At 41.8% G+C, this 16,985-nt stretch overlaps 1 protein-coding gene across 1 annotated transcript; it reads left to right on the top strand.

Annotated features, from left to right (window-relative positions):
• Positions 1 to 342: 342 nt before the first annotated feature.
• TEX36 (testis expressed 36) lies at positions 343 to 5,768 on the top strand. Its single transcript, XM_059852199.1, has 4 exons — positions 343 to 554; positions 1,384 to 1,515; positions 3,178 to 3,258; positions 4,606 to 5,768. Exons 1-4 carry the CDS (start codon positions 507 to 509, stop codon positions 4,876 to 4,878), a joined length of 534 nt encoding a protein of 177 aa, XP_059708182.1. The 5' UTR covers positions 343 to 506; the 3' UTR covers positions 4,879 to 5,768.
• Positions 5,769 to 16,985: the final 11,217 nt, after the last annotated feature.

Below are 16,985 nucleotides of genomic sequence, written 5' to 3'. Positions count from 1 at the left end.
TGGCCAAGTGTTCTGCAGTTAAATAGTTGGGATGTTTCCAAGCCAGCACTTAAACTCAAAAGCAAAAAAATCCTTAGGACGCAGCCAGGTTTTCTGTAAATATTGGGCGTGTGTTCAATTAAGATACGTGTATGTGGAAAGCCATTTTCAAAAGAGAAGGAAGTTACATCTTAAAAATTCTTTCTCTAACTTCCTTTGGGTTTTCCTCAAAACCATCTCTCCTTTCCCCACCCATTCCTATTCAGGCTGTAAAGTGTCACTGAAGCGATTGTGCAGAACCGATTTGTTTTCAACATTCAATCCTCTGAGGAGCTGTTTTTTCCCTCTCCCCTGCAGCACACGAGCAGGAGCAGCGCTGCTCCGGGTTGTGTGGATCTCGCTGAAACGCCAGGGGGGCTCTGAGGTCACAGGGGAGGAGGTTCCACAGCCCGGCCGCTCCCCGAGCGGGTCTCCAGGGAACCGCGGTGGCGCCGGCAGAGTGACCGGAGTGGCAGTGACATCGAGCCATGGCTAAGGACGGGTCAGAGCACAGCGGGGGGCACAGTAGCGACTGGGTAAGGGCCGAGCAGGAGCCCCCGTGTCCCCCACAGGGCTTCCTGATCCTTAAAATCTCAAAAAAGCACCATGCTAGGCATGACTTTGTCCTTTAGTCAAGAATGAGTTTTCCCATTTCTGAGGTTTACGAGGAAAGTGTCCTACGTATTCAGTGTGCAAAATTTCTGGCTTGTTAACTAACCTTGGCTGGATTCCCCCCCCGCTCCAGTTTTCCAGCGATGCTGAAGGTCTCTTATTTGATAGTTAGCCCTGGTTGATTTTCCTTCTCTCTGGAGAGCTCCAGCTAAGGTTTGCCTCAGTTCTCGCCTCCAGGAGGACACCGTGATCCCATCAGAAACGCTGGGCTGGGACATCTTGGCATCCCAGGGCACTGTGACATTGCTGGCACAGGCTGCTCCTCACTCTCTGAACCTTTGGCCTGATGTTGGGTTGAGCTGTTCCCAAAAGTTTAAAGTTTTGTGCTTTCAAACTTGTAGTACAGTAGGAGTACACTGGGGAGAGGGGGGTTAGAAGGTCGTTGTTTTCCTTGGTGGTTATTGCTGTTCAAATAGTTTTCAGAAAGTTCCTGGACATTCTTGTCTTGAAGATTCCTAAAATTCTTGTCTGGTTTTATCTACGTTTGAACGTCTTTATGGTCTGTGTTGTGTGTGTGGGAGGCGCCACTAGGTGCTGCTGCAATCCAAGTAATAAAAAATAAACGGGAAAATACCATTTGGCCCACGTTTCTGATCAGATTTATTTGTTATTTGGGTTTTGTTGGTTTTGTTTTGTTTTGTATTTTTCAGTTGGCTTTTATTTTAAAGGCTCATAATCTTCATTATTTTCTAGTTCACTCACGATGGACTGGAGCTGGGCGAGCTGGAATCAGTAACAAGCGCTTCACTAAAGCATGTCCTGAACTCTGTAGCCGCTGTAGGCCAGGAACACAGAATGCCGCTGCAATACAAAGCTCGGGTGCAGGTGAGTTCCTGTGCAGCACAGCCGATTTTCGGAGCTCTTTTGCAAGTTGTCACTCGCTAAGTTGTGAGTAAGAGCAGCACTCGGGGTCGTTAGCGGAGCAGTCACAGCGGGCTGGCAGACTTTGTGCCTCAGGGGATGGAGTGATTGCTGCCTGCGCTGCGGAAGAAACATATTTCCCTGTTACTCACTCATAATTTTAGTTGCTCCGAGTCCTGCTGTATTACTGCTGATTTTCTCTTTTATTATTGAGACACCGAATACATTATGATCAATCTCAGCCCACAGCCTGTGTGTAAAGCCCTGTAAGAAGGTTTAATGGAAATTTGCTGTTTGGCAATGAATGTTGGAAATTCAGTATATTCACACAAAGGAGTGTTCTTTTTGATCATTAAAAAGTTAGAAGCTCCTCATTTCAAATATTTTTAAGGCTTGATTAAATATGGGATTTGTGAAAAATTTTGTGATGGAAGGAAATACAGTACTTTTTAAAATCACAAGTATTTAATGTGTTGCAGTGTTGTAAGCACCTTTTCATGTCCTTATTTTATCATCCCACCGAGCTTTGCTTTACCCACCCGCTTTGGGCACAGAACATTTTCTATTTTCATTTTCTATAAGCACAGCAGTTACAGTGGCTTCATTTCACTGGTTTTGCTATAGTGAAGGGCAGAAATGAAGGGCTTGGAAGGAATATTTAAAAGAGAAGCTTGGGACTATGAAAAGAAGATTATACTGTAACATGAGTATACACTGTGTTAATGTTGCATCTACCTTTCTGTGGAACATCTGGCCCTAGCCACTGCCTGAAAAGGGTAGGTTTCATCAGCTGGTAAATATACCTAAAAAAAAGGAAGAGAATCTGACTTGTAAACCAATTATTCTGAGATCGGACCATGGAGCTGACCCTGTGCAGGCACATTTTGTGTCTGGTGATCGGGCCTCCAGTCACATTGATCTTTAGAGCTCATTCAGGTTCCCCTATTCTTGAAACACTTCTTTTAGACTGTGTTACAGTAAAACTTCCTTTTCTGTTTGGAGTGCAATATCACAGTTGGGATATTGCACTGATAACACTTAAAAAGTCAGATACGTTCAGTATTTCTAAAATAGCTCTTTTTGCAGTTGTCTTTTTTTTCTTCTGAAACTCTGGTTTCATTTAGAGACTGGATGAACATCATGTTAAAGAATGAGATTATAAATTAGCTAAGCAATTAATACCTCTTCAGCTTCCCCTGCAACAAGCTGTGTCCATGACATTCAGTTCATAAATCACAGACTAATTCAGTTTTGAGGTCCCTTTTGTAGTTTATTTTAATTAGCTCTAGGCCTACTACTAAATCAAGCAAGGCAATCCTGACATATATCTAGAATTTTGCTGCTTTGCAGACAGAATGTATAATTTCTTATTTGAAAATTCACACTTTTATATTAATCATGTATATATTCAGCAAATCCTCCTGGTTGTTTTATTGAAAAAAAAAATTAAAGTCCACATTACCCCTATAAAATCATGTGCAGGTGAATATTTAACATAGGAATATGACTTCTGTGCTAGAACAAAGGCAGCTGTAATCTCACAATATAAGAACAAAGACTAATAGACTCAACAGAACTTAAAATTCTTTTTTTTTTTTTTTTTTGCTGTAATTTCTTTTTTTGCAGAAAGCAGGAAACAACAATTTTCCATTCTCTTCTCATGACAACAGACATGACATATGCAATGCAGTAGAGTATTTTGACCTGGTAAGTATCCAGCACTGAGACAAATCAAGCAACTTCAGATCTATTGGTCTGCCAATAGATCTGAAGAGATTAAAGAGAGCATCTTTTCTGTCCCCTGCAAAAAACATTAAAAAAAAAAAAAAAGAGAGAGAGAAAATAGGTGCTAAAACTGTGAGAAGAGAAAAATATAAATAGCAAAGAAAAATACACTTTTTATTAGTAGAGGGCTGGAACATCTCTGGGACTGTAACAGATGTGCAGCAGCACATACAGTCATTGAGAATGGTGTGATTCAAAGGGAAGCAAAAAGCCGTGATTTGGGTCTCTGACATTTTCTGATATTTTCTAATATTCCTGTTTTGGTTTTGTACCCAGTTAAATGTCCTGTTAGTCTGCTCTAAGTGATTTGCCTTGCAATGAATTTTTGTAGATATCTCAGCAACTTCTAATTTGCAGTCCCAGATATTTTGTTCAGACTCATCTTTATCATAAATTTAAGCAAAATCCATAGGATACCCACAATATATCTCAAGAATGCATTCTTTGAATTCTTTACAGTACACCTGTTTAAATGTATGCTGCAGAAGCCACAACTTTGACTAGAATTAAAATTTTTTTCGGCTTTTCTCTGTGGGCAACAGTTTCATGTTCTTCCATTCCCCTTAGATTGTTGATATTATTCCAGGCAGCAAAAGAAATAGTGCATTTCTCAGGAGAATGAGTAAAGGAGAAAGCAGTGAATTGTGATATAGGGAGTTTGTCTGATTTTGGGCTCTGCCAGGCCTAGACTTTTTGAAATTCATTATTCACTGAGTAACCTCAATTTCTGTGCACTTTGGGCAGTGTCTCATTGTTTTAGAGATACTGATCAACCATAATTCCAGCTAAATTTCCTGCGAGCTGTGGAGTGTGAAAATCAGGCTCTGTCTCTCTGTGTTTGGACACACAAGGGATAGCACTGAAGATTCAGATTTCATGGTCTGTCTCAGTTTCTTTATTGCAGACCACACCTAGAATTATTAACCTATTTCTTTGGGTGCCTCTGAAGATTAATTTAGCCGAGTGTAGCTAAATAGCCTTGAGTAGCTGGTGTGCTACAGAAATGCAAAGTAAAAGTGGTTTATTAGCTCTGAGGGGTGAAGGGTCAGCAGATTTCCCATTATATATGCAACCAAAAATGTTCATACAGGCAAGTCTGACAATATTATTTTTAACTTGCTAAAGGTCGACCGTGAGTTCTTGCAATCACTGTGGTAACAGCTTCGTTCACTTCCCAGTGGGGTAGTGACTGTTACAAGATTCATCTGTGAAGCTGTGACTGGAAGTCATATGGTTGCATGAATTTTAGCTTCCTTCTTTTTCCCGTAGGGCATGGGTGTGAGGAAGCTGGATCCAGAGAAGCAGAGACAGAACTCCCATAACTTCTTCGAGTGGGCTCGTGCGCCAGGCCGGAGCAGCACCGAAGGCTTCGTCACCGTCTACCAGAGCACGTTTGTGTCGGGTCAGGGCCCTGGAAACGAGGAGCAGTCTCACAGGCGCTACCCCAAACACCACACCCAGAGCTGCAGCGACCACAAAGAAAGCCCCAGCGAACCAGCTACTGAGGATGAGAAAGCCCTGAAGCCATCCAAGACATCTTAATCAGCAGAACACCTCTGGAACACCCACCGAGCAAATGTGAGCTGTTCACTACCTAAAACAACGGTGGAGGAATAAACATTTGAGTAAAGTGCACGCGGCAGCACGGTTGAGAATTCATTACCTTACATTACTCTGAAAACACATTTCTAGAAAAGCTTTAAAGAGGAGCATTATAAGGAAAAACAAGATTGTGCATATTTTTAGACATACGTCTGCTAGGAGAACACAGATAGGGATTGTGCTTGTGTTACCTGATACTGGTTGACCCTCATCTTGATACAAAAGCTCCTTCAGCTTCTGAATCAGTGGCAGGGCTGTACCTCAGGCAGCTGACAGCACCTGTACTGACACAGGAGCATAATGGACCTGGATCCTTGAGGGATTACCACAGCAGGGAGCCAAACCCCTGTGTGTTCAGGCAAGAGTGAAACATTTCGGAAAGATTTCATGGCTGAGAAGGCAGGTGACCAGCCATTAGAGAAAGTAGATAAAAAAGAAGCTGTGCATTAGATTGCTGTGCAAAACAAGTGTCCTGTTTGGTTATAGCACAGAAGTTGTAGAAGTGAAAATAGAAAGAGTGTTGTGAACAACATTTGTGCAGTCAAAAATTTGGTTCATGGCTGTAAGGGGGGAAAAAAACGAGCTGAAGTGAAAGGCTGTGTGGAGGTTCGAGTTTGGGGTGGACTGGATCTTAAAGAACTCGTGATTTTATAGTTACATGTCCCCAAGGAAGAGAATTCAAACCCAATCCTCCAAGCACTCTGTTCCCTGAATATTCACTGATGTTAGGATGTGGCAGGCAGTTGAGTCACACCTAGAGTCAGACCTCCAGATGATGTGTTTTCCTCTTCTAGATCATTTCCAGTAATATCAATAAAATAATAAGCTAAGCTATGTGTCTTAAAATATCCTACAAATAAGCTTGTTGCTATGCAAAATAATGTTGACTAAAAAAAAAAAATCAATCATAAGTTTATGAGATAATTTCCCTTTTTTACAAGATAAATGGAAAAATAAACCCTTGACCCTTAGAATTCCCTGCATTGTAAGAGCTGCCTTGAACATGAGCTCAGTTAAGAAATGACATTTCTGCCTTTCAGTGAACAGATGCATTTTTTGCTATCAGCATGCAGTGGCTGAAGGCCTTTTTGTGTGCCATCAAAATAGATGGGATTAGATTCCCCAAACATGTAGCATGTTTATTAGCACATGTTGAAATAATAAACTCATTTTTTAAATGAAGTCCCCCCTGTTAGATTTCTTGGGGTGCTACACAATACATCAAAATCCAAAACATCAATGAACAATGTAAAACCAAATAAAAAGCCAAGTAACATAGTGCTATTAAAAAGAATTGCATTTTCTCAAAGTAAAGACAGCCTGCCTGACAGCTCCAGAGTCAGAATTTCCAGAGCTTTAGCCAACAGTTTCATCCCCAGACTGATTCAGAACTGAAGTGTGTGCCAATCACATGGTGAATGAAGTGCCCCATGCTGTTTGGCAAACTCCAAAGGGCAATTCTGGACCTCCATCAGAAGGAAGGAACACATTCTTGTTCCATTAGTAATGTTTATCTGTGGTTTAGCATTACAACTGGATGTGGTGAAATAAATTGCTGGAGTTTGTTATGCCTTAAGACACCAATAGAAACACTCCAGATTTATTTTTCCCCCCCTCTTTTTCTTTTTTTTTCTTCCCATTTTTGGTTAAAATGTGACTTTAAAAAAAGAAAGAAAAGTACCTGTGGATTAATACATATTTTCAGCTATATTGTAATAAAGATTGCAGAGGAGAGACTGAAGAGATCATGAAACACTTATAAACTGAAATAAACTGTGGTGGGTTGAATAAAACAGGTGATTCCCACACATCTCATGCTCTGCCAGTGTTTCTTGGGTAAATAACAGGAGACACAATACAGTGAATTTGGAAATGAATAATGAATTCCTCAGATAAATTTGTGTACTTTGGATAGAAACCATCAGTTTGTTTACTCTTGTGAAGATAATGTCTCTGTGAGGAAGGTCCTGTTGAGTTAAAACATTTTTGAACATATATTTCCTTTTGTTTGTTTCTTTGGGAATGGAAGAAATTGAAATAAGGCTGATAACTCCCCTGAAATTTTCAGGTCAGTGCAGGACAGTGCTCTTGGCTGGGAGTTCTTCGGGATCAGATGGTTGTAGGTAGGCTCAGCAGAATGATCATACTGTGGGTTAAATCAGCCAAATACTGTTCTAAGTGCTGCTGATAAGGATGGACTTACTTTGTACATTGTTATATTTTAAAAAATCAAACCCAAACACCCTCTTTACAGAAACAACAGCCTTCATCCTCTAATCCTTTCCAAGGAGTATTTGTACCCTCTGTTTCTTTTCCTGGGCCTGCATCAATGTTGGGACTGCCTATGCAGCATTTTTAGGAAATATGTTTTGTGTTAATGTAAAAATGTTTTTAGTGTGTTACTTAAATTCACAGAACTGAAATGAAATCAATTATAAAAAGTTAAACCAGAGGGCTGAACAGGCTCCCCAGGGAATGGGCACAGCCCCAGGGGGGCTCCAGGAGGGTTTGGATAACGCTTTCAGCATGGGGTGGGATTGTTGGGGTGTCTGTGCAGGGCCAGGGGCTGGACTGATGATCCCTGTGGGACCTTCCCACTCAGGATATTCTGTGAGTCCGTGTTTAACAGAGCTGACCTGAAGAGTTTCAACTTTGCCACTGAAGTTTCCATGCCCAGCTGAAGCCCCTTGGTTCTCAGGTGGCTGCTGGAGCTGTGCTGGGTGACAGTCTTGTGCCTGTGTCTGCAGTGTTACGTTCACTGCTTTAAACTTGGTTTTCTTTGGCTTCTTTCTGCCCTGCTTGCTAATAAGGAGATGTGAGGACATGGACTCCCTCAAAGCTGCTGCTGCTCAGCCCCTGATGCCCCTGGTAAGCTGGATGTCACCTTTTATAGCTGTGTCATTTGTGAGGCGTTGTGACCAATGAAATGCTGTTACAGTCGAGACCCTGGTGTTCTAGGAGAGCACACTGGCTTTGGTACAATAGGAGGCAAAATGGAAATGTTGTCTTTTGTTTACTTGGTGTCTAAAGACTTAGAGAAGTCCTTAAAGCTGGGGCTGTGGGGAGCCCTGGAAAGGGGACTTCTGCTGCTGCTGGAGCTGGTAATTCAGTGGGGATGCAGCAGTTTGACTTCCAAGTCATCTGCTGTTAATCTAATCACTGTATTCATAATCTAATCACTCCATGTAGCTGAAATGTTGTTCCTTAGCTTGTACTCTCAAGGTCAGAGTGAAGAAACTTGGTGTGGATATGGCACTGGAGGTGAGTCCATTTCCTTCCCTGTGCTGCCCAGTTACACAGTGACAATTCTGTCCCAGCTCTGACTAAACCCAAAGCTGAAGCCCATTTATTTACAGTGATATAGTTCATGTGTGGATGATATTAAGCTTCTTTAAATACTCTTTTACAGGTGTAATAGTTCCCTAACTGAGGGAAATACTGGTATAACTGTGTGGTGCTGATGTTGAACCAAGAGTACAGACAGGCCTCTATCTAATGGAAGTGTTTATGTTGATACACTGGCCACGCTGGTTGGCAAAAAAAGAAATTTCTGACATTAAGTAGAAACTTCTTAGCCATCTCTATCTTCAAGCCACAGTACACAAACTTTATTACTATTATTATTATTATTATTATTAATAATAATAATAATAATAATAATAATAATTTTCCTTAAGACTCTCCTGCTGCTGCAACCTTACAACCTTATCTAAAGAGCAGTAGATGGCAAGGACAGAGATCCATTCCACTCTGGACTGGGAAAGAACTGTACAGAGCTGCTTCATCCCAAATTTCTTGGTTTATTCCTGCTTCCCCAACAAAGTAGTAAAAATAACTAGCTGATAAAACATTGTCTGTAGATTATCTAATTAAAGGGAAGTCCATTCAACAGGGAAGCAATCATAACTGACCTTAAATTGGGTGTTTAGCCATAGTAGATGTGAGTGAACCAGTAAAACCCAATTTATGATTTGTTCAACTGCTTTTATGAAGATCATGCTACCTCTTGTCTGGTCAAGCTTGTTATTCTTCAGTATATTCACCTGAAAGTGAAGTATTTCAAATTGTCATTTTTGAAATGTGATGTACAGAAAAAAAAGGTAGTTTGAAACAGGTAAATTTAATTCAAACAGAACGAAAGAAGTGCTCAGAGGAGACCTTTGGGATTGTGAGGACTGGAACTCAGGAATTCAGGAATGCCTCCTCACAGGTGAGTGCCGAGCCCCCTGAACCAGGGAAAACCCTGGGCTTTCTCACAAGGCCAGTGGTTAACTGCTGCAAACAAAATGCAGCAGCTCTGGCAGACCAGGTAGAGGGTGGTGGTTTTCCAGGTTGCCTGAACCAGTTCAGAAAATCAGGAGAATCTTAGGAATTTGAATTCCTTTTCTTTTAATTCCTTGCTGTGGGATTTGAAGAAATAGTTCTCACAGAGCACTACTCTAATAGCAACGAGTATGTATGCCTGTGATCCTTTTCAATAGTCTATGGAATGACAGATTTTGTTACTGAAACAATTCTATGAAAACAGATTTAAAATGAAGGTCTCCTGTCCCTCTCTCACCCCCCAAAAGGAAGGTTGTGTTTAGACTGCCCAGTGCATTCCAGCACCTACAAGTGGCAATGTGAATATGCAAACAGAGCAGCACAAGTGTCAAGTCCTGTGCCCAGATGTAAACTGTTGTGGGCTCAGGCCCTATGGTATTAACCAGACACTCCAATGGCTTTGTAGGCATGCATTAATGACCCTAAGTGACCCTCCTCATCTCATTGCTTAATTAATCAATGGCCCAGTGGCTCATTGGCAGGGCTCTTTTTCAGGCTGTGTCTCCCCTCACAGGGAAATCAGATGCTGTATGGCTCTGTCTACTTATGGGAAAGGCAAACCCAATAAATGAAGTGTAATTTCCTGATTCCCCTGGGATATAGTGATTCTTTTAAACAATGCTTCTTCAGTTGAGTTGAAATTAAAACCCAGCCTGACCAACATATTGTGGAATATTTCATGGTTAAGCACCAGGTTTAAAGACTTAAAAAAGAAAGAAGACTGGAGGGGAAGACTGTTGATGCAGAAGCACAATATTTTCCATCAAATATGCCTAATCCTGTCTTTGTTCCTGGTGTTAATCTCCACACTTCCAGCTTTACATCATTGCTATGAAGATTTGCAGTGCATGTGGCATGTTAATTTTCATTCTGAATTAAATGTGCTATCATTGAGATGAGAATTAACATTTGATCTTCCAACTCTTTTGTGACCTGCAATGCAGCTTGGTTCCATAGGAGGGCAGATGTGTTGAACGGCTTGGTTTTAATATGTGTTACATCAGTGTAAGAGCTACAGTTGGGAGTTGAATTATCAGATTTATACTGATACCAGTGAGCTCTCAGATTGTGTCAGAGAAATGCAACAACTTGATTCCAGCATAAATAGAGATATCTCATGGGGTTTGATGCTTACAAAGTTCAAAGGTTTTTCAATACTTATTTATTTTATTTTGTCTCAGAGAGCCTATAATCTGATTACAATTACTTATTTAATCACTGACAGTATCCAGCAAATTCACAAAATTGGTTTTTTGGTTTACTACTTGGATTTAAACCAGCTTTTTTATTTCTCTAGCATCAAGTTTTCAATATGTGCTAATTTATGCTAGAGTTTTCTTTATGCTTCAAGCTAAATTCAGTCTTAAATATCAAACAGCTTTAGCCTTTGGGTTAAATAATTCCTTACAAAATTTGAAATTTCAAACCATATTTGCCTTTTCAAGTGAGTTGGAAAACAAATGAAACTTGTTTTTTTGGAGGCAGAAATGTGTGTGTGCCCTCATGGCTTGGCTGATCCCTTCTTGCAGAGCACCTGGGCGGGAAGCAGCAGTTCCTGTGCCCTGAGCTCCCTGCCGAGGGAGGGCTGTGTTCAGGAAATAGCAGGGATCTCCCCAGTCTGTCCTGACTCTTATTCCTGACCTGAGCAATTCCAGAGGGGATCCCTGTGGAGCCCTGCAGCCTGGGAATGCTGCATTCCGTCAGCACTCGTCAGCAAAGGCTTTCCGTGGGCTATGCCATTTCTTCTGAAACTGGAGAAAAGTTCCCAGCAGCTGGAGCTGGAAGAGCAGGGTGAACATTTCATCTCTTTCGTGTAACAAAGTCCTTGAAGTAGAAGAGGGGTTATTAACCAGTGAAGACATTAAGAGCCCAAATTTCCAAGAGAAATGCAGTCCAGGTGCAGGAATGGCGGTGAGGCAGCCTGACCTTTCCTTGCTGTGCAGCTGATCCTTCCTCTTCCCTCTGAGCTTGACGTGGTCTCTCTCCAAATACAGAGGGGCACCTGGAGAAGGGATTAAACCAGATTTCCTGCAGCATGGAGCAGCTCTGAACTGCTGTGGAAGCAAATGCTCAGAGTCAGCAGAGGATGATGGGAAGGGTGGTGTTCTCTTGGTGTTCTCTTGGTATTCTCTTGGTGTTCCATTGGTGTTCTCTTGGTGTTCTCTTGGTCTTCCATTGGTGTTCCATTGGTGTTCTCTTGGTGTTCTCTTGGTGTTCCATTGGTGTTCCATTGGTGTTCTCTTGGTGTTCTGTTGTCCCCAGCCCCCACAGTCCACAGAAGGCAAACAAACCCCACTGTCCTTCAAAAAGAAGCTGTCGGAGGGTCTCTCAGCAGGTGGGTCAGCCTTGCTTGCAGATGTGGACACTTTTGTTCTATATCCTTCTTCTACAACACAGCTTTGGACTACTAAGTTGTCAAAAAAGAGTGTTTGGGAATTATAACTTAAAGAGGAGGATTTTCCTCACCTCCACTCTGTCACTTACTCTCAGGTTGCTCTTCTGTTCAGACTCCAGATTCTGACCTTGCTGCCAAAGCAGATATCGGAGGCCAATATGGCAGCTGTCATAGAGGCAAAGATCCTGCTGAGATTTGTGAGATAATTCGTGTGTCAGAACACAGGCCAACTGATAATTTTATTTATCTTGATGTGCAGATGTCTGGTTGGATAAATTCAGAATCATTTCAGTCCACTGCCCAGTGGATGGTCTAAATGCTGGTAACTAAGTCAGGAATAGAATCTGTCACCACTCTTGATGTCCTTAGGACATGACACATTGGGAGTCTGTCCTCACATTTTCCTTGCACTCTGATAATGAGGATCTACAGCTGCTTTGTCTGGTGGAAACCTCTCTCCCCCTTTCTGGACTGGAGGCAAACATGCCAACATTGCTTTTCCAGAAATGCAAAAACTTTTCCAGCCAGCTCCAGATTGTTTTTTGTTTCTCACTTCTCCCTAGTCCCCTTGAACTTCCCCCAGCAGGATTTTTGCAGTCCATTTCTAGAAATATTGCATTCACTCTGACACAAAACAATATCTTTGGCTGTGATAATAAATTAGGCTCAGTGGGAATTGAAGCTTGTTCTTTTGTCCAAGGTGATATAATGGGAGCCATTCATAATGAAGAAAAAAGTAATTGTTATGCAGCATTTTTGTATTAAACATGCCTCCCCAAATTATCCAGAGTATAAAAGAGAATGTTTGGAGAGCTTTGTTACAACCATGCTTGAGCAAAATGCATGTGAATGTGCTCTTATTTGCATAAATAGGATTTCTTAAAATACAAAACATTTGTATTGCACTGAGCTCCCTCAAGCCCTGCTACCTTACAAGAAGGATCATAGTTTTATCATTAATCAAAACAAAGCCAAAATCAATAAACATGCATAATCAGGACTCTCTGATTCCAGTATGCAAATACACTACATATTGATGAAATGTTTCTGAATCTAAAATAGTTTTGCTCTCTTTTTTCCCCTCAGAAGTCCCTAAGCCTTTTACTTTTAATATTTTATGCACTGCAATGCAAACAGTATAAGAATGAGTTTGTGTATCAGAGATAACAAGTTAAAAGATAAATGTTGGATGAATCTCCTAATAGTTTTTGCTTGCTCTGCTGGCTTTAAAGGCAGTTTATGCTTCCGAAGGGCTGGTAATTACTTGACCTTTCAAGTCCCAAACCTGCCAAAGCAGTTGCTCTGCCGTGCTCCTTCCAGCCGGTACCGGAGCAGTCGGGGCCCGGGCCCTGTGCCAAGGCTGTTTGTTAATTAGTGAAAATCATTTGTTCCTTGTGTGTAGGGTGATGGAGGGGTTACCTGGCAGGGGGATGGAAATGGTTTCAGGCAGGACAAGTTTGTGTCCTTGGTGTGTGGCTGAGGTGGTGGTCAGCACCTGCAGCTCCTCGGATTGTCACCCCTGTCAGAGCCCAGCTCCCCTCACACACAGATCATGAGGATAATTCCTGATGCAGATTTAGTGCTGCCTCCTGTAGTTATAAATTCCTTATCACACTTACATACACTGTGGTACAAGGCACAATATCATCTGATGCATCCAAAGGTAAACATTGCACCAGGAGTGTCAGTGATTCCATACATTTCAGAAGCATTTCACTGCCACAGTTAAGAACCTCTAACAGTGCATGGCTGAAATTAATGCTGCAAATTCCTTTACTCTGAATCACAAATTTCTAACAAGTGAGCTGTGATGGGGGTGAATCTTACCAGCAACTACACTTATTCAGAAGCTGTGCATATTCGTAGCAGGTACAAAACAGATCCAAAAATGGGCACATCAACAACCAAAGAATTAAAATAAAACAAAATTCTATGAAGGCCGTAGTTAAAGGAAAAGAAGGATGAAAAAGATCAGCATTAGAATAGCTAGGCTGCAATTAAGTTGAAGAAATTCCTTGTTTGCTAGTCAAATAATAAGCCATGTCAGAGCTCTAGAATTGGCTACTCCAGCATAATTGCATCTCTTGTGTATCTGTGGGACTCTGCTAACCACAGGCACGATCCTCTCGTGAGAGTCATCCCCTCCTTGCTGATTTATCAGCCCTAGGAAAAGTTTAAAGGTGTGATGTTTATTTTATATCATCATAAGCTAAATGTGGCAGCCATATAGATTAGGAAGCCCAGTTTCAAACTGTGAGAGTCTTTTAGGCTGATTAATTTGCTGTGGGGGGTTTCACAGTGAGTCTGTCTGTTTCCCAAGCCAAGCTTATTTACATTTGCTCAATGCTTGCTTCCATAACCATGGAGTGTCTAAATAAATAAATAAATAAATTTCTATTTCTATAGGTAGATTTCTACCTTCAGGTGCTCACCTGAAGAGAAATGGTAGATCCTATGTGTAACTGCACTACTTGGAAGCAGCCTCAGCAAAGTCAAGAGTGTCATGGGTTTGTAGCATAGCTATAGATAAATGTGTAGGGTGAGAGGTGCAGGGAGCTCCTCAAAGTCAGTTACTGCTTGATTTTCATTTACTGTGCAGGTGCTTTCCAGGAAACTTTGTACTTCTGATTTTTAATCGATTCTTCAGTGATCTGAACTGAAACATTTCTTTTAAAAAGAGGATGGGGGTTTAATTTTCATGGCAAACACTTGCACAAAGGTACTTGCCAAAGGGAAGAGTGAAGGTTACTGCAGAAATAGGTTGATGATAGGAGGAACTGATATTCTTCAGCATCTCCCTCACTGCTCAATTTTCCAAACCGAAAAGAGTGAGAACTATTTCTCTTTGTTTCAACCCGTGGCTGCACAGCCTGAAACAGAATTTAGCCTCTGCCCTTTTCTTTGCAGATTTTGGTAGTTGCAGTGCATTGCTGCTGGACTGTCACAGTGTTACAGTGGCTGTGGCTGATTTGTTACTGCACTACACCCATGAGATGCAATGGCAAGTCTTCTACCTATGCTGCTTGTTGATTTTAGCTGTAATTTGTCATTTTGGCAGGTCTAAGGCTAGTGAGTAATTGATGTGACCTGGTGTATCAAAACAAGTTCAACATTAAATCTTTTTGTACTCAGTTATTTTCAAAAAGGAGAAAGAAACTGAAATATCTCTGATTTTGGCAAGAATGGTAATAGAAAATACAACTGAGGCCATTTCCTTATTGCTTGTGGAAGGTGTTCAAATAAATAAGAACCTGGACAGAATGCCAGGAGTGATGTGAGGGATTAATATTTTTAAAGCTCTTGGATTTCCTTGGCTCAACCTTTCTGCAGAAGGGTGGAGTGTTTACATTAACCACCAGCATCCATCTCCAGGGGTGCCAGCCTGGCACCTCATCTCTGTTTTGCATTCAAAAGGAGAGGGAAAAACTGAGCTGGTGATCCTGCAGGAACACTGAGGAGGGTCACAAGCTGCTGTGAAGGACAGCATGATCTTCTCCTGCAGGTCTGAGGGCTGTAAGTTAATGTCAGTGTGAACTGATCCTCCTTGGGTTATTAATCTCTGGCTCCATGGGCTGCCATTTGCATTTAGAGCCTTGCAACGTTTTGTGTTTTCAAAATATTTTTCACATGAGACTTGTGAAGTGCATTGAAGAAAACAAATGGACCTCTCTCCACCCACGGGGTGTAATTGACTGCTTGGCACCGACAGGACTGGAACGACAGAAACCCCCTCGCCTTGATCTCCTTACCCTGCTCTAAACATTTTCATGACCTTTTTTGGAGAAGTCTGGCAAAAGTAATATCAAACAGGGGACTTTTTTCCCATGTCCTCCTCTGTTTTGTTGCACAGTGTGGTCTGTTTTAAATAAGCTCCACAGTGCAGTCATTTAAGGGAATGAAGATATTTCATAGCACGCTTAGCATTTGCATTTGAATATGGGCCACCCTGCTGTTTGATTAAACTGGAGTTTAGGAAAACTGTAAGAATTGAGGTTCATGTGCAGTGCAGTACTTCACACTCGGATTGCAAAGGTTGTTGAAGGAAAAAAAAATGATAATATCCTTGGAAGTACATGACTAATGAGAATATATATAGCACTTCTGAGACAGCTCAAATATATAATTATTGTGAGGATTTCACAGACACATAAATATAATGATCTTCAGCTAAGTAAATTGCTACCTACCAATGAAATAAATATGGTCCCTTCAGAATTTGAAATAATTCAGTGCTGTAGGTGGTGGGAAATGATTCACCTTAGCTGTTATCTCTGGAACAGTAATATAGAAATATATCTGCCAGTACTGTTACATTTACATTGTTCTTCATATCCTGTGGAGTTTGTCAGAAGATCTGCAGTCCCTGCTGGTTTTCACCCCCTTATTTTGATAAGGCTCCTCACAGCATGGCTCAGCCATGGGTTGGAGCAGCTAATATTGTTTACCACAGCAGGCATCCCAGCCATAATATTTTTCCAAGAAACACTGATGTGTTTAAAGGTCAGGTTGATACTGATTTGACTGCTAAACATGAATTCATTTTTCTGGGAGTAAAGGGGTGTACATGCCTTGGGATAAAGGTTAAACTGTTGTTTATGCACTCGATAGGTGGAAAACACAAGGCTTTAATACACAAATCATAATAGCCTGGTTGGTCAGGCAGGGAGATGTGGTGCTTTACATGGAAATGGAAGCTTGGAATCCACAGGCTTTTCTGACTGTTGCTGTAGAAAAAAATCTCACTGATAACTTCGAGGCTTGCCTAGAATTTGTAACAAGTTTAAACTCTTTTTTGGGCACAGCAGGCCAGAATTCATCCAGGTCTTCTGGCAGCACTGATAAAATTGAATTTTGCTACCCCTGATGAGGTGTCAGGGACTGGATCCTCCTGCTACAGCACAGGGAGGGAAAGGAAGGTAGGTGGGAGAGATGGACAGTCCTACACATTTGGATTTGCTGGTTTTGCCATCTCTGGTGGAGTGGGAGTGACGTGGTGGTGTCTGCTTTTGCCAAAGGCAGCTGCTCTTCTCCTCCTTAGCTGCCCCCTGTCCTTCAGGTGCCCCTTCCCATGGCAGTGAAATCCTGCTTGGGAGTGCTGGCTTAGCCTCAGACATGTCTAGCAGGCAGCTGAAGTAAACATCTGGATTTTAAGGAGGGTGTGATGGGCTCTGAGGGCTTTGCCTGTGCTGGCTGGGCTCCCCAGGAGCAAACCTCAGCCAGGACGTGCTCAGCTCCCATTTCCTAGAGGTGACCTCAAGCTGAGCTGAGCTCTGCCTGCAGAGCCCTCTGCACTCCTGCTCTGATGTCTCCAGGCAGCTGAGATCCCACA

Source organism: Haemorhous mexicanus, chromosome 7, assembly GCF_027477595.1.
Source record: "Haemorhous mexicanus isolate bHaeMex1 chromosome 7, bHaeMex1.pri, whole genome shotgun sequence".
NCBI lineage: Eukaryota > Metazoa > Chordata > Aves > Passeriformes > Fringillidae > Haemorhous > Haemorhous mexicanus.
The sequence above is the reverse complement of the archived record's forward strand: the minus strand, read 5'-3'. Positions and strand labels throughout refer to the sequence as shown.